The sequence below is a fragment of the Coturnix japonica genome, chromosome 4, assembly GCF_001577835.2.
Source record: "Coturnix japonica isolate 7356 chromosome 4, Coturnix japonica 2.1, whole genome shotgun sequence".
Taxonomy (NCBI): Eukaryota; Metazoa; Chordata; class Aves; order Galliformes; family Phasianidae; genus Coturnix; species Coturnix japonica.
This window is the reverse complement of record NC_029519.1, coordinates 55,559,306-55,578,009: the sequence shown is the minus strand read 5'-3', so window position 1 is coordinate 55,578,009 and position 18,704 is coordinate 55,559,306. Positions and strand designations below refer to the sequence as shown.

Genomic DNA, 18,704 nt, shown 5'->3' with positions numbered 1-18,704 from the left:
GAGGAGTTACATTTAATCTTCATGCTTATGTTTTACATCCTGAACAGTGAATATGGTTTATATAAATTAAGGAGTTTTTGTAAAACAGAGCTGGATTCTGATATTCATAGAGTTCTGGTATTTGACAGTCCAGGTGGAAGGTCTGTTAGTTTGTTGTAGTCTGAGTCAGCAGCTTTTAACTTGCGTTGTTTTCCTACATTAGTTAAATAAATGAAAATAGAAACAGTGCCCTTCTATGCATGATTTTCTCAGAAGTAAAGGATTAATATTTCTTATTTGAATTACCCCTCTTTATCCTACTCCCTCCTAATCAGTATATTATGTGATTACTTAGCTCGGATTTTTAAAGACCATTGTAAGATTTTCTGATCTTTTTTTTCCTAAGATCTATGGATGACAAATCGTACAATATCCAACTGCTGTATTATGAAACAGAACTGTTCCTTCTGCATGCTGTGCTTATGGAAATAAGATTTAGAAGACAGCACCGTGTGTATCATCCAAAGTAACACTTTCAGTGGAAGTAGAGATTGCTGCTTTCTGGAGAGCATTTGGCAATCTCTGACAAGAAAAATGTCTTTAAATCAGTTCCCTACTAAGATCCCGTGGTGGTGGCAAGTATTTGCAGTTGGGCTGATAGGAAGTTCTGTAAAGCAGAAGTCTCTTGTAACCTTATTGAAGTATCTCATAGTAAAGTGAACTGTGATGAATATCCCGTTTTCCCCATCTAATTTCTTCCCCCAGCCAGAACTCACTGCTATCCTAACCATGGTGCCATTGCTGCTGATGCTGATAGCCACCATAAAAGGTTTGGAGAATCCTGCTGTAAATTTATTACCTAGTTATAGTAAAAATATTGAGCAGATTCATTTTTATCAAATCTAAAATGCTGGAAGGGATGGTGTGAATTAGTATGAAAAAAATAAAAATGGAAGAATTGTAAATCCAGCTAAAAGAGAACTTAATTTGCCAGGCAAGTCAGAAGACACTGGACAGTTTTGTTCTGTTGGGTCTGTTAGTTTGTTTTTTCAAGAATTCAATCAAAATGCCACCATGCATAGTGAGTCAGGGTAACTTGAGGGTTAGTAAGTGATGAACTTGTGGTCTCAAGTGACTACAGGCATTTTACCCTGTGCTGCTGCTTATATACAGCTGAACTGACATTTGCATCCCAAGCTGTCACATTTGAGCCACGATCTGTTTCATATGCTGAAAGAACTCGGAATTGGAAGGTCATGAAAATACTTTAACCCTCACCCCTTCTCTTCCCCTGGGTCATGTGATCCATTTAGTTTTTCTCAGAAGTGCACAGTGTAGCTTTTGTCCAAATTCTTTAAATGAATTTGTTGTTTTAGCATTTTGTAAAGCTGTGTGAACATTATGAACGTTTACCACAACAGTCGTCTGCAGAAGAATTGGAATGGCGGTCTTAAATTTATAGTCTTTTATTTCTGTGATTGCTTTTTGTATGATTTTTCTTTCATGTCTTTACTTTTCCTCTCTCAGCTAGAGTTGGCAAGAATAGAGCTTGTGGTTTCTGTTACAAGAACACAGAGACTTCCTTTTCATTATCCTCTTTTTTCCCCTGCCTGTGGGATAAGCACAAGTTAACTGTTGCATTTTAAGTCTCATGTTACTGTGGCATGCAGAATGGGAAGCGTGGATTAGTTCAAACCCTGAAACTGTTGGTGCATGTACAGACTTCTGATTTTAACTGTTGCTCTTATCTCCCTTGTAACTCTTTGCCCACCCAAATCGATTGATCTGCTAAGATAGCCCTCAGGACTAGAGTTACAAAGATGAATTTCAGGAATGAGGCTTACCTTCAGGGGAATTAAAAATGCTGGTGTGAAATCAAAGTTGAAGGTGTTGTTTATGGCTACTAGCATGTATGTTCCATTACTCACTGTACATGCTGCTGAAATAACTGTGCTTAAAGTTGGTATGTTGACATTCTGTAGGATCCTTCTAAGAGCTGATAAACACTAAGGAATGATGGGCACAAAAATTCCAAATACTAAGCACACATTTTTGGATCAACAATATGCAGTATGCAGCTCTTAGATTTCAGAGTGGTTTTAAACTGTTTGAAATACAGTACGCAATTTAACAGGCCTTGATTAACAGCAGATTAAGTAATTCTGTCTTTTGACTTGAAAATGCTGATGACATTTACAAAACACTGGGGAGGGGGACAAGAAACAAAAAACATCAGTCTCATTCTGAGTAAGTTGTGTACTAAAACGGACTACAAACTAAAAGGCTTTTGCTGGCCTTGGGCCCTTAACATCTGGAGAGTATTTGACCCTTTCAAGGCTTCAGTTAAATAGGTTTTTTGAAAAATACAGCAGCAGTAGGCGTGGAGGCTATTAGAATTTTGTATGCATCTAAATGCCAAAGGCATGATGCAAAACAAGGACAAGCAAATTCCATGCCTACAGTAGTGGTATTTGTTTGACAAATGATGTTAGGGATGATTGGGAAGGAATATCATTTGAAAAACAAATCAGTGTACTTATGTTTTCAGATTATAATGTTTTGGTCTTAAGTAGAAAAGGCTATTCACTGAATATGAGAAGCAATATACGAGCTATTGAGTTGCTTTCTGAAAATAAACAACAAATCTTGTTTTGAGCTATGCTGCTTCCAGACTTTTCTATGTCTATCAGCTCTTTTCATTAGAAATAACATTTAAAATGGTGTAAAGCTAATTGCAGCATTTTGCCTATTGCTGTGCAATTGCAGAGTATTTAATCTTGCCTTATCCAAAATTTATGTGGATATTATGCTCTGGGGTTGCTAAGTCTTCATTGACTAAACATGCTTTTTGGCATGTGGTTCCCATACTGTTCCACAGAGACATTTTGGAAACAGAATTTATGTTATTTATATAGCATATATACAGCATTTATATTATCTCTGAATAACATAACTTTTTGCTTCTGAACTTGAATACAAACATGCCAAAATAACTAAAATATTATTATGAATGAAAAGAGGAAAAGATTTAAAACTCAACAAGGAATCAAAAAATGAAATATTAGATTAGAACAAAGGAACATCGCTGTTAAATATTACACACTGATTATGTTTAATCAGCGGCACATCTCTTTTCTGTAACATACTATTAGTCAGTGCATTGCAATGCAAGTTTAGATTTCACCAATCATATAATTAATGTACTTCATGTTTTGCCTGTAGGTAATTCTGGTCTACTTTGTTCTGTTTTTGTATGACCAGACCAGTCTCTGTGAGATCTCTGTGAGATTGGGGCGGAATGGCTGGAGGATTGTGTGGAAGAAACGGACCTGGGGGTACTAATGATGCTCAGCTGAACATGAGCCAACGGTGTACCCAGGTGGCCAAGAAGGCCAACGGCATACTGGCTTGCGTCAAAAACAGTGTTACTAGCAGAAACAGGGAGGTAATTGTCCCCCTGTACTCGGCATTGGTGCGTCTGCACCTCGAGTACTGAGTTCAGTTTTGGGCCCCTCACTGCAAGAAAGACATTGAGGTCCTGGAATGTGTTCAGAGGAGGGCTACAAAGCTGGCGAGGGGTCTGGAGCACAGGACTTACAAGGAGAGGCTGATGGAGCTAGGATTGTTCAGCCTGGAGAAGAGGAGGCTCGGGGGAGACCTTATTGCTCTCTATAATTTCCTGAAGGGGGTTGTAGTGAGCTGGGGGTTGGCCTCTTCTCTTGTGTAATCGATGATAGAACTAGAGGGAATGGTTTTAAGCTGCGCCAGGGGAGATTCAGGCTGGACATTAGGAAGTATTACTTCTTGGAAAGGGTAGTCAGGTATTGGAATGCACTGCCCAGGGAGGTGGTGGAGTCACCGACCATGGGAGTGTTCAAGAAACGTTTGGATATTGTGTTGATGAATATGATTTAGCTGGGAAGTATTGGTAATGGTTGCACTAGATGATCTTCTAGGTCTTTTCCAACCTTGATAATTCTGTGATTCTGTGATCTGCTCATAGGCTTGCACTTTCACTCAAGCTTCTTCAGTTCCACACTGTTTCATTTCAGTGATCACATTATGGTCTATTAATGTCAAATTGTTCTATTGTGTGCCTCTTTATATTAAACTTCTTTCTTAAGAGATAATATTCATATAATTTATTTTAATTTAATCTTACAATTTCAATGAAATTTTATGTTGCTGTCCTTTATTATACGTTTTACTTTAAAATAGCACAAGCTCTTCATGTAGTTTCTTCATTCTCAAGCACACAAACCCATCACTTGCTGTATGAGCCTTTAATAACTGTGTGTTCAATTTTACTTCTGTCTTCTGTTGCCTTTTATTTAACATGAAGACCTTAGCAGTTTGTGTGACTATTTGGCCCTGTCACATTTAAAAGCAAATGCACGCAAAGCACCTGTCCTTGGCATCAGCGAAAATTCTTTAACTTAAAAGCAAGGTTGCCTTGTCTGTGTAATAGTTTAGGTTGGAAGATATCCTTCAGCTCACCTAGTTCAGACTCTGGTGGCTCAGAGCAGGGCAAACTGCAAAACTGCATCAAGTTGGCAGGGCTTCCACCTCTTCTTTGAATGTGCTTTTATGGCAGTGTTTGGCAACCCTCCATGCAAAGAAGGGTTCTTATGTCTAATTATTATTTCCCTTGCTGGAGCTTTTGAGCATTTCATGTTGTTCTTTCACTGAGCACTAGTTCCATTTTAGTCTGTCAAGATCTCTCTTGCTCTGCTGAGCTCCACACTGTAGTGGATCTATAAGATCGCAAGCAAACTGAAGGAGAGTGATGACCTTAGTAAAGCAACCCAGCATGCAGTTAGCCTTCATTACTACAAGAGTGTGCTTTGATTCATGTTATGCTTGCCCATCAAAATTCAGGAATGGACATAAAGTAGCAACATCAGTGACTGAGAACTGGATAGATAAAAGGCTTTTTCAGCTGAGGCAAATAGAGAATTTGGATTTTAGATAAATTTTACAACAATTATATTTATTGATCAAATGGTGTGTTTTGAGTTGTGTTTACCAATATGTAGAACATGCCTGAGCAAGTGATTTGACAAGTAATGGAATACCTGGGCAAGCCACTCTTAATGACTGAGTTAATCAATCTCTGTTAATTCCTTAGCAATATGTTTGTTAATAATTGGTTTCACAGTCACACCGTTCCTGGTTCTTAACTTAGTGCTGCACACAGTTTTTTTGTGGTGCTGCATTCTCAAATTGCTGCTTTCCTGTGTTCATTTTGTGTGTTTCAGCAGCACAGATGGCCATGTTGTCCACATGGAAGATTCACCTACCACGGTTACTCTAGGGTTGCATTCCCTCTCACCTCCAAGTTCAGTCTAAGTTTCTGTATCTTCTCATTTGAGGGAAAATGCACATGAACTTCAATAATGATTGTGATTTAAATTATTCAGATTTTGCTCTTTATCTTTTCACTTGTGTGTTCCCAAGTCTGAACTTAACAATCTTTTATGGAGTAGGTAGGGAGTAAAAAAACTGTTGAGGTATATTTGTGTTGAGAGCATATCATCCGTGGATGAATTGTTTCATATACAGTCTTTTAAGTTTTCATTTATACAACATTTTTCATTGTAGTTTATTTTATATTAAAAGCAATGTTTTCTGCTTTTTTAATTTCTTAGCTATCCTTATTTGGTTTGATTTTTAATTTTCCTGAGCATATAAGTGCTCATGAACTGCTCATAAACTGCTCTGTAAGTGACTGTGTTGGACCATTCCATATTTTATATCAGCTTTTCTTCCAGGATGTACTAAAATGTATTGCATTTATTCATCTCTAGTCAGACAATCTAAAAAAGGCATATTTAAGATAATATGCTTTTCATTCTTGCTGTTCGTTTTCCAATTGAATTTGTTACTGAATATATTTAAAGCCCAGACCTACAACACCTTGGGTCACATACTATTAATATTTTCACTATTGAAAAGCAGTATTTATTCTAACTTCTTATTTTTCATCTTGAAGTGGTTTCTAATCAAAGAAAAAAAAAAACCAAAAAACCACAACAACAAAGTTCTTAGTTTCCATAGCAACCTCTTGCAAGGGATTTTATCAATGTGCTAAAGAATTACATTTTTTTCTTATTTATTCTGTTTCCTGAGAATTCCAGTAGATTTTCCTTATTAATAGCAGTGATAGTTTGTATTTGTCATATTAGACTGTTTCAAACATTGAAAAACTATGTATATGAATATTTTCTCAAATGTATAATGGATTGTGATTCATTGATCTGATACACCAAGGACTATGTGTACTAAAAAAAAATCATGGGGCTGTGCTTACATCTGCAGATGCTGGTGTGCACACAGACTTCTCTACAGTCTGACAGTGGAGCTCAGTGTTATTAATAGTGCATGCTAAATAGTATTGCCATCTTTTTATTATTATCTTCCTTGTAATCCAGCATGAGTGACTCCATCTTGTCCTGGTGAATAGTTTTTATTTAGCAGCTTATTCCATTTTTTCCAGTATCTCATTTTAGTTTTGTTTTGTGCCAAGTCACTCTTCCTGTTTTCCTCTGTGAATGAAACTGAGGCAAAATTGTGTTTTAGCATGAGATTCTTACTTGCTTCTTATATTTTCTGATGATCTGGTTTACTCACAGATCGTTTTGTGGATTCAAATAAACATAAAACTCTTTATTCCTTGTGTAGTATTTCATTCCATATCTGGCTTCTAATTCTTAACATTCCGCTCTTGCCCTCTTCACCTTTGTTCCTATATTACATTTTATATGCTTGTCTGATTTCTCTTTTATCTGAGTGAAGTTCTCCATAAAAATACTCTTTCAGGTAATCGTTACTTCAGCTAGCAGAGTGGGTAATGTCCCGGTTTGGGGGAATATCCTTGTATTTTACAATAGGAAAGTTCTGCACCCCGTTCTTTGTGTTCCCGCACTCTCACTTCAGTTCATCAGGCTGCACTGTGGTGCCTCCAGGGTTTGGTCCAGCACTTCATTACTTCTATGTAGCATTCTTTCTGCTGTTACTTAGAATAAAATTCTTGGAAGCTATTTTTGATTTTGAGGAAGGTGAGGCAGATTCGGATTCAATGAGTTCCAACTTCTATGTAAGTCTTACCTATACCTCTCTCCTCTCCTCTTCCCTGGTAGAAAAAAAAAGTCTTACATTGGAATTATGTACATATATGGTCTGATTTTTAATGATATTCTTTTTCATTCCTGTTTACTAGAAATTATTAAAGCTTCCCCCTTCCAATGTATAATTTCAGGTGTACATCAAAGTTATAGACACAAATAATCACAGGCCTCAATTTTCTGCTTCAAAATATGAAGTTGTTATACCTGAGGACACCGTACCAGAGACAGAAATTTTGCAAGTTAGTGCCACAGACAGAGATGAGAAGAATAAACTGATATATACTATGCAAGGCAGCACCGATCCCATCAGCCTTAAAAAATTTCGTCTGGACCCTGGAACTGGATCTCTTTATACCACAGAAAAACTAGATCATGAGACCATGAACCAGCATATTCTCACAGTAATGGTAAATAAGCACAATATTTGTTCTATATTCTATAACAAGCACTTCTTTAATAAATAAATAAATACAATCTTGTATTTTTTCTGCTAATGCAAACATTTATTTGTACATTTTATTTGTCTTTTACCGGTAAAGACTGAACCTTGACTAATTAGTAATGTTTGATGAACTTATGAATTATCAGTGGTAATTACTAGTGTTATGCTAATTGCTTTAGGTTCGAGATCAAGACGTTCCTGTAAAGCGCAACTACGCTAGGATCATCATTAACGTCAGCGACACAAATGACCATGCACCGTGGTTCACCAGCTCTTCCTATGAAGGCCGTGTATATGAGTCAGCAGCTGTTGGATCAGTGGTCCTCCAGGTTTCAGCATTAGATAAGGACAAAGGAAAAAATGCAGAAATTGTGTATTCTATTGAATCGGGTATGTTGACATTCTTATATCTGCAGTTTGTTTTTAAGATAATGCTTGGTCATGCTTTGTTTCAAGTGTAGACATGTAAACAACAGCTGTGAGAGTATGCATCCTATTTTGTGTCGTGTATTTAAAGATACAGCTTGAGAGCATTAAAAAGAAGACTATAATGATAAATATTTACCATCCTCCCTTAATTATTTGTGTTGCCCTCCTGAAGGGAAAGGTACCTTTAAACTCTGAAAGAGGATTTGTTCTTCTGAAAATGCAGAAATTCAAATCTAAAATTCAGATTTGAAAGAGCATTCTTTCTGAGAATTTATAAGTGAAGCAAAGATGTGATGAAAAGAATAAAATCATGAGACAAACTTTGGTGTTTAGTACATTGTGAAAGAAGGGAGCTCAAAAATAATATTCCTATACTTTTGAATAAATAACTACTAAATTGTTGCAGTTTAAATTAAAATTTCTGATTGCATGGAAGGTCTTGCTTTGCCTGGTTCTCTTTGGGTGATTTTAAATTGGGATTGCTATTCTGGTTCAATAAAACATGTAAGAATTTCTTTAGTATCCAGTCAGTTTGTCACTGAGAGACATGAGATTGCAGGCCAGAGAAGAAAATTGGATGCTTATTTTATGCTCCATTGTATCTTCCTGAACTTGCCTATAACAATGAAATTTAAATGATGGTGATTTTCAATAGAGTGATTATGGGATAGGACTGACTGAGTTCACTTAGCATTTGGAAGTGAGTTCTGGTTCAGTTTGTGAAATCTAGATACAGGCCTGCAGTCGCTCCGGTCCTGAGCTATTTAGGCTTCATGCCTGAAAAATACAAATGTTATTTAAATTTCATTAACTAGATGCTATACTACTTTCAGTTTAGAAAATAATTTAGAATAGAAATCTCATCTGCAAGCATAAGCAATTTAAAGAGAACAGTTGCTAAAATTTGTTTAGGTATGGTTGCATTGGAAGGTGATGTGCAAAAATGTTTTATTTTTGTTTGACATCATTTACTTTGCAAAGACACAGGAATTGTTCATTGTAATATTTTCCATTTCTTTCACCAAAGCATTGACATGAAAACACACTAAAGCGCTGTGGAAATGAAGCTATGATTATGGATGGAGAAGAGATATATTTGATAAATTGCTCAATATATGTATATTTTTTAATATAATTTGCAGATATATGACTTTTCTAGGCAAGACATGAAACTTTTCTCCTGCCTTTCCTGGTTCAGTAGTGCATGTTTTAGGAATGACAAAGTGCTGCAAGAGAAAGATTTGATATACATACTGTCTAGTAGAAGTTACATGCTGTTCTCTCTTCCTTTCTTGCAGTTTTTTGTGGGAGTAAAGACTTTATTAGGTTTGTTTTATAGAAGAGTGACCAACTGGGAGGCCAGGGCACTGTAATTGATGTTCTAAGCATATGGATAAAACATTCCTTAAATGTTTGCAATGACTGCCTAGATTTGTAATGGGTTATTCTAAGAATGCCACTGTGTTTAGAGCCTCCACTTAAAAAACAAAAACAACAAAACAGACAAAAACCCAATCTCTTGCCTACTTGTATGCATAACTCAGAAGTTCTTAATTTTTTTGCTTCCATGCTGAGATCATGACTCTAGTAATACAAATTTTAAGGAACTTCATTGTTAATCTTACTCTGTTTAGTACGTGACCTGAATATTTCATGCAGTGGAATTCAGCTATGTATTTGAAAATATAAAGACAAATGGTTATCAAGTGTTAGCTTGTAATAGTCAGAAGATAGTATTGGTCTCCTAATACTTGACAACAGGGAATAACTTACCTATGTATTAACATAAATTTAGAGGAAACACAGATTTTGGTCCAGTTCAGAAAGGTTTATTCTGAAGCAGTGATTTAAACTACATGAGATTCGCAGGTGTCATTAAAACACCTTTTTTTTTTTCTTTTTTTTTTTCTTTTTTCAGAACTATCTAGTTATTCTAGATCCTGAAATGTAACTTGAGATCCACTAATGTTAACTTCTGAATACAACGTATTTTCAGCTTCAGTACGTACTTGAGTAGGCATAGAAACAACATTTCAATAACAAAAATAATTTGAAGAAAACATAATTTATAATGTTGAAGATTGCAGGATACTTACTATTCTGATTTGTTATTGTTGTTGTTGTTTTTAAAGGAATAGAATATTTTGCCTTTACTTTTAAGTCTTGAATAGTTTAGTGTTTTATGCAATGTTTCTACAATTAAATTTATAATTTCTGCAGACTCTTCATTACTGAAAACATCCCAGAGAGGCTACAGATATTTGTTAAACAAAATTAAGAAAATTTAACGTTCTCTATTTTCTCTCTGCTTTGCCTTTTTTGTTTTTTGTACATGACCAAATAATCATTCTTTAATTTTCTTAATTATTTTTCTTTACAGGGAATATTGGAAATTCCTTCATGATAGATCCCATCTTGGGTATGATTAAAATTGCAAAGGAATTAGATCATAGTAACCAGGAAGAGTACAACTTGATGGTAAAAGCTACAGACAAAGGAGATCCTCCAATGAATGAAGTGACTTCTGTGCACATATTTGTTACAGTTTCTGATAATGCCTCACCAAAATTTACAGCCAAAGAATATTCTACAGAAATCAGCGAAAGTGCTAGCATTGGCAGTTTTGTTGGAATGGTTACAGCATACAGTCTGTCTTCTGTAGTTTATGAAATAAAAGACGGTAATACAGGAGATGTCTTCACTATCAACCCAAACTCGGGTGTCATTGTTTCACAGAAGGCACTTGATTTTGAAACTTTGCCTTTTTACACACTAACTGTGCAGGGAACAAACATGGCTGGCTTGTCCACTAATACAACAGTTCTGGTACATCTTCAGGATGAAAATGACAACGTACCAATTTTTATGCAGCCTGAATATACAGGACTCATCAGTGAATCAGCTTCAGTTAACAGCGTGGTTCTGACTGACAAGAATGTCCCATTGGTAATTCGAGCTACAGATGCTGATAAAGAATCAAATGCTTTGCTTGTTTATCAAATTGTTGAACCATCTGTCCGCAAGTATTTTGCCATTGATTCTAGCACCGGTGCCATTCGGACATTAATGAGTCTGGACTATGAAGAGACAAATATTTTCCACTTTTCTGTACAAGTACATGATATGGGCATTCCACGTTTGTATGCAGAATATGCAGCTAATGTTACTATTTATGTAGTTGACATCAATGATTGTCCTCCTGTGTTTTCAAAAGAGCTGTATGAGACAACCATTTTGGTTCCAACCTATAAAGGCGTGAAAGTCATCAGCGTAAATGCCACTGATGCTGATTCAGGCATTTTTTCACAACTGATTTATTCCATTATTGAAGGCAACATTGGAGAAAAATTTTCAATAAATCCCAAGACTGGAGATATAACAGTGCAAAATACAACTCAGTTACGAAGTAGATATGAATTAACAGTGAGAGCATCTGATGGCAGATTTGCAAGCACTGCATCTGTAAAAATTAATGTGAAAGAAAGCAAAGTAAGCCAACTGAAATTCACACAGAGTTCTTACTCTGCAGTAGTGCAGGAGAATTCCACTGAGGCGAAAACAATAGCTGTGATTACTGCTGTAGGGAATCAAATAAACGAGCCTTTGTTTTATCATATTATAAACCCAGATAGCAGATTTAAAATAAGCCCAACTTCAGGAGTCCTTTCAACAACAGGAATACCATTTGATCGTGAACAGCAAGAATCTTTTGATGTGGTCATAGAAGTGACAGAGGAACATAAACCGTCAGTTGTTGCACACATTGTAGTTAAAGTCACAGTGGAAGATATAAATGATAATGCTCCATTTTTTGTCAATCTTCCATATTACGCAGCAGTTAAAGCAGACTCTGAAGTAGGCTATATTATTCGACGTGTCACTGCTGTAGATAAAGATGCAGGCAGAAATGGAGAAGTGCATTACTATCTTAAAGAGCATCACGAACATTTCCAAATTGATCCCTCTGGTGAAATCTCTCTGAAGAAAAAGTTTGAACCAGACACAGTAAATAAGGAGTACCTGGTCACAGTAGTGGCAAAAGATGGAGGAGAACCTGCTTTTTCTGCTGAAGTTGTAGTCCCCATTACAGTTGTGAATAAAGCTATGCCTGTTTTTGAAAAGCCTTTCTATAGTGCAGAGATACCAGAAAATATTCAGCTCCATAGTCCTGTAGTACATGTACAAGCAAACAGCCCAGAAGGACTTAAAGTGTTCTACAGCATCACAGATGGAGATCCTTTTGATCAGTTCATGATCAACTTCAACACTGGAGTAATAAATGTTGTTGCCCCTCTTGATTTTGAGTCTCATCCAGCCTACAAGCTGAATATCCGAGCAACAGACTCCCTAACTGGAGCGCATGCTGATGTGTTTGTAGACATAATAGTGGAAGACATCAATGATAATCCTCCCGTCTTCACAGAGCAGTCTTACACTGTGACTCTTTCTGAGGCATCAGTCATTGGAACACCTGTTTTACAAGTGACTGCTACAGATGCTGATTCTGGAACAAACAGGGGAATTTCCTATCATTTGGTTGAGGATGATACTGAAAGTTATGACTACTTCCACATAGACAGCAGCACTGGACTCATTCTCACAGCAAGAACTTTGGACTATGAAAAAATTCAGCAACACAAGTTACTAATAAGGGCCGTAGATGGTGGCATGCTGCCCTTGAGCAGTGACACTGTTATAACCATTGATGTGACAGATCTAAATGACAACCCTCCTCTTTTTAATCAAATGGTTTATGAAGCTAAAATTAGTGAACTGGCTCCTCGTGGACATTTTGTGACATGTGTGCAAGCCTCAGATGCAGATAGGTCAGATGCTGGCAAACTGGAGTACTCCATTCTGACAGGCAATGACCACAAGAATTTTGTGATTAATAGTAAAACAGGCATTATCACCATCTCAAACCTACGCAGGCAGGCACTGAAGTCACATTATATTCTTAATGTGTCTGTTTCTGATGGAGTTTTCAGGAGCTCAGCCCAGGTTCATGTAACTGTAACCAGTGCCAATATGCACAGCCCTGTTTTTAGTCAGAATGAATATGAGGTTGAACTAGCTGAAAATGCTCCATTGCATACTTTAGTGACCGTAGTTAGAGCAAGAGATGAAGATTCTGGCACTTATGGCCATATCACTTACCACATTATAAATGACTTTGCCAAAGATAGATTTTATATAAGTGAGAGAGGGCAGATTTTTACCTCTGAAAAGCTTGACCGTGAAACACAAGCAGAAAAAGTAATTGCCATTAGCATAATGGCCAAAGATTCGGGAGGAAAAGTTGCTTTCTGTACAGTTAATGTAATACTTACGGATGACAATGATAATGCTCCACAGTTTCGAGCAACAGAGTATGAAGTAAATATTGGATCTGATGTTCCACGGGGAACTTCTGTCATTAAAGTCTGGGCGTCTGATGCTGATGAGGGTACAAATGCAGACATCACATATACTATTGAAGCAGAGTCTGAAAATGTTAAAGAGAATTTAGAAATTGATTCTTTGTCTGGTATAATTACAACAAAAGAAAGCTTAATTGGTTTAGAAAATGAGCTTTTAACCTTTTTTATTAGAGCGGTTGATGGCGGATCCCCCCAGAAAGAGTCAGTTGTTCCTGTTTACACTAGAATACTCCCACCGGAAGTGTCTCTTCCAAAATTTTCAGAACCATTTTATTCTTATATGGTTTCAGAGGACATTCCAGTTGGAACTGAGATAGATGTTATCAAAGCAGAGCATAATCAGACTTTGGTGTATAGTCTGATTAAAGGGAACACTCCTGAAAGCAATAGAGATAATATTTTTGTGATTGATCGACAGACTGGAAAGTTGAAACTTGAGAAGAATCTTGATCATGAAACAACTAAATGGTACCAGTTCTCAGTGCTAGCAAAGTATACAAATGAAGATTATGATGTTGTTTCCTCAGTAGAAGTAAGCATTCAAGTAAAAGATGTAAATGATAACAAACCAGTTTTGGAATCCAATCCATATGAAGCATTCGTTGTAGAAAACATGCCAGCTGGAACAAGAGTGATCCAAGTAAAAGGAACCGACTTAGATTCAGGACTTAATGGGCAGGTCACTTACAGCTTAGATCCTTCTCAAGAACTAGATGTTATTGAGTCTTTTGCCATAAACATGGAAACTGGCTGGATTACCACTCTCAAAGAACTTGACCATGAGACGCGAGACAAATACAGAATTACAGTGGTTGCGTCTGATCGAGGTGAAAAAATTCAGCTGTCTTCTCTGGCTGTGGTTGAAGTTACTGTTACAGATGTGAATGACAATCCTCCACGCTTTACTGCAGAGATATACAAAGGTACAGTCAGTGAAGATGACCCTCCTGGTGGAATAATTGCCATCTTAAGTACAACTGATGCTGATACAAAAGAAGTCAATAGACAAGTCTCTTATTACATTACAGGTAAGTTTTTGAGTAATGTCTGAAAAAAAATCATTTGAGGTGTTCTGGAATGATGCACACTATAAGTTAATCCTTCAAGTTTTTGAAACATACTTGAAACCATTTAGTTGCAAAGAAAGAAAGTGTATGTCTTAAAATCAAATATCAAGGGGGATGATTAAGGGGAAAAAGAGGTTTGGAAAACCTCTCAGTATCTTACAATGTTATCTGCAGTGCTGCTACATTAATTTCTATATTGATGTTTATAGATTCCATTGGCAGCAGTTAAATATTGTATCAGAACTTACTATTCCTATGTGAAAATTGAAATTTTTTCAAATACTTTTTTCTTATTTGCATTTAGATTTTTATTTTGTTTTATTTTTAGATGTAATTTAGTGTTGATGGAGTCATAGTAGCATTCTCCCTCTTATTTATAACTAAAACTTTATATTTTAGGAGGTGATCCCTTGGGACAGTTTGCTGTTGAAAATATACAGAATGAATGGAAAGTTTACGTCAGAAAGCCCCTGGACAGGGAAGAAAAGGACCATTACCTTCTAAATATTACAGCTACTGATGGAACGTTTGCTACTAGAGCTGTAGTGGAGGTTAAAGTCCTTGATGCTAATGACAATGATCCTGTATGCGAAAAGGTAGGCATAGTCTTCAATGTCCAGCTGCTTCCATAGGCAAAATTGCTCTGAATCGCTTCTTGGGAAACAAACAAATGGGTGTTCCTTTAATGTTGGTAACAAAGCCTTGGACTACTAAGAATTTTGTCAAAGCAATTGGATAAGTTTATTTAAATAAATAATCCAAAGGCAAGTCATTAATGTAATTTTAACACTTTTAACACTGGGTGTTTATCACAAGATAGTCTGCAAAAGCAGATATGAAATGTAACAAATGGTAAAAAGAAAAAATAAAAAAAGAAGAAGGGGGGGGGAGGGCGTAGGCAGAAGGGTATTATAAGGAAACTGGATTTTCATAGCCGGCTTCTTTCTGTTTTAGTAATGGGCAGAATGGCAAAATGTTTTCTTGATTTGGGAAGGATCAAATACACAGTGACTGATTCTTTTTGTTAGTCTATGTTTATGTTAATCACCTGCGTACAAAAGATTGTATTTAACTACAAACTAGTAAGTCAGTGTTTTTAGCTTTACTCCTTTGATAATATTGATGGGCTCAGTCTATGTTAGCTGTATTGCTGTAAATGAGCTGTATGAGTGCTTAGTGCCTTTTAAACTGGAAGCTTGTATTTCATGGGCTGCTACATAAAAGATGGGCATTGATGTCTTCTGGATTGAGTCTGACCTAGACAAGATGATTTACCAGAAGAGAAAAAAAGGAAATTGCCAAAAAATCTGACCTCTTAGCTTGGGTTAATCTGTTACAGGTGTTCAGAGTTCTCAGCTGTGTTAACACTCAAAGAGTCCCTATGGTTTTCTTAATAATTACCTTTGAATAATGTAATAAATGTGAAGTAATTAATTGGAAAATCGTTAAGTTCTTATCATTTTCAGTATTTTATCCTCTGATTCACTTCACGTGTTCCCAAATACTAAAACAATATTTGCTCAACTGCCATTCTCTCTTTGCATCCCCTTTCCAAGCCTATTTACTCTGTTTGTTAAGTCTTTGAATGAAATTTAATTTTTTTTTTCAGGCTTTATACACTGATACTGTTCCTGAGGATGCCCTTCCTGGCAAACTGATATTGCAGGTGTCTGCTACAGATGCAGATATTCGTTCCAATGCAGAAATTACATATACGTTACATGGCCCTGGAGCAGAGAAGTTCAGACTCACTCCAGACACAGGTAACAAAGCTTTATAAATGAAGGTGGAATCATGGCTTCATTTTATAAAGTGTTTTATGATTACATTAAGACACATATAAATGTCAGTCTTTGAAGCTTTTCATTAAGAGTTAATATATTATGTGACATTGTAGTATGTAAATAATATATTGATTAGAAGTTGGGGAAAAGGCAAGTATTTAATACATGAAATACTAAAGTAAATATGACAACTGCCCTGAAGCCAAAGGCTTCATTCTGAGGTGACTGGAGTAAAAATATGACATGAATTTTTGGATTATTTATATTTTATTAGTAGCAATTGCAGTTGATAAAGTAAAAATAAGATAATCTTCATTTGGATTCTCCCTGCCATCATTTGGTTTGGCATGTTAAATGGACTGAGGTGAAGATAAGCAACATGTTTTCTTTCCATAGTAAATGCCAAAATTGGCTCCAATTTTGAATCATTGTATATAATAAAGATGAGCTTTTAACTTTTGTGACTTGATTTGTTCTTCATGGTATGCACTTCTTTTGACTTGCTATGTAGACCAGTGCAAAAACTGTGCACTGCAAGCTGCAGTAGATAAGTAGTAAGGGAGTAGTTAACAATATAGAAAAAAACAAGATAGATACAAAGTTATAGCAGAAATACATAGAAGGAAGTAAGAACACTCTAGTGGCAAAATAAATGAAAAGCATCTTCAAAGAGATTGAATTTGAATGCCACCCTTGTGCTGTGTTTACAAGTTGTTGCATAAATTCAGAATGTTGGGGCTAGCATACTTGCAAACAATATTTCTGAATGTTTTTTTTATCAGTCAAAAGGAGACAATGGCTGCGCATTGTTCCAGTTATGTTCGCAGTCACTTTGGAAAGAAAGTTTGTGTTAGACTTATGGATATTTGTCTGTAGTACCTAATTTGGTTATGCTTGATGGTGTAAATAGCTCTGTTTATTCACTGAATATTGGAAGATTAGGGTCAAGTCTTTTGCTGTGGACAGAACACAGCCAGGAAAACAGTGTACGGACTTTACCGTATTTTAATTTTCTCTGCATGATAACACATTAATTTGTGAATGTATAGATGTTTTCCCTACACTGTTGGGTACTCTTACTTTACCTGATTTCTCCTTCAGAGGAAATGGGGGAAAAAAAAAGAGAAGTGTCACAGTCCGACCTGAAAAGGCAGGTCACTGACTTGGCCACTGATGAAGTTATCCTCAAAAAGAAAATTGTTGTTTTGTTGTGCTGAGTACAGAGGTGTTAGAAAAGAACATGTTAGGGATATGTAATTCTTGCTATTTGCATGAACTTATATTTGTTATTCTGTTTATAGGTGAACTAAAAACGTTAATGCCACTGGACCGTGAGCAGCAAGCTGTTTATTACCTTTTAGTGAAAGCCACAGATGGAGGAGGAAGATTCTGCCAGGCTAATGTTATTCTGACTCTGGAAGATGTGAATGATAATGCCCCGGAGTTTACACTTGATCCTTACTCCATTACAGTATTTGAAAACACAGAGCCTAAAACACTTTTGACAAGAGTGCAAGCAACAGATGCAGATGCGGGTATGTATTCTCTGACCAGAACTTGTGCCATGGTCTCAAAGTTACAGTAATGCTTATTTAATCTTACCCTGAAAGGTGTTAAATCTTTCAGGGGAACTGACAGGTGTTCAGTACCTTTCAGGATTAGTCTCCTGAAAGATATATTTAGGTATGATAAATAATTTATCTTCTGACTTTTGCATGTTGAGTAGCTTGGAAAAAATCTCTTTTGTCTCCACAAAAAAAGAAGAGGGAAGAGAGACAAAACATAGGATGTTTGTAGTTTGATAAGCTGCCATGATAGGTTATACTCTTTTATTCCTGGTGGAAGTGTGTAAGCCCTGTATGTTTGTGTAAATATCTATTCAAAAGATTTTGAATGCACGTTCCTCAGGCTAGACATAAATGATCGTACAATTATAGATTTTTTGTATGGACTAGATGAACTTAGAAGGCCCCCTCCAACTGAACTATTCCATTTGATTCCGAAGCATATGTTACCCTATTAAGGTTTTGCTGTCTCTGTCGTTACTGTTTAGTTACAAGTATTTAAGTGAACATGAACTAAAAATGACATTAGAAAGAGTACATTCTTAGGCTTTGTTATTGTAAGGGAGAATGAAGCAGCATGATGTCTTTATTTATTTATGATTTCTATGTATCCGGAGATTATTAATCAAATAATAGATGCCTTACTCTTTTCAGACAACAAACTTTCTTCATGCTACAATAAAGTTAGCTTGCTCAACTGGAAGGTAGTAGACAGGTGTTTTCACATTTTCCTTGTCTTTGGGACACAGGAGCAAAATACTTGGCACAAAAGCCAAGGTTTTTGATTGCTCTCCTTCAAAAAGATGTTGTTGGAAGTTATAGTCCTGTCAATTTTGGGTTATGGTTCTTAAATGAACTTACTGGAACTGCATCTAATTATTTGATACAGCC

General features: G+C 36.2%; 1 protein-coding gene across 8 annotated transcripts in view; it reads left to right on the top strand.

Annotated features, from left to right (window-relative positions):
• FAT1 (FAT atypical cadherin 1) overlaps window positions 1-18,704 on the top strand; it is a 102,150-nt gene that overhangs the window by 61,098 nt on the left and 22,348 nt on the right. For all 8 annotated transcript variants that reach the window (XR_001555134.2, XM_015862140.2, XM_015862139.2 and 5 more), the window contains 6 exons: window positions 7,238-7,513; window positions 7,728-7,938; window positions 10,358-14,425; window positions 14,864-15,060; window positions 16,074-16,227; window positions 17,550-17,783. Coding sequence is in view for 7 of the 8 variants with exons in the window: in XM_015862140.2 (XP_015717626.1) it covers window positions 7,238-7,513; window positions 7,728-7,938; window positions 10,358-14,425; window positions 14,864-15,060; window positions 16,074-16,227; window positions 17,550-17,783 (5,140 nt within the window). In the remaining variant the exon portion in view is untranslated. The remainder of the gene's footprint in view (window positions 1-7,237; window positions 7,514-7,727; window positions 7,939-10,357; window positions 14,426-14,863; window positions 15,061-16,073; window positions 16,228-17,549; window positions 17,784-18,704) is intronic.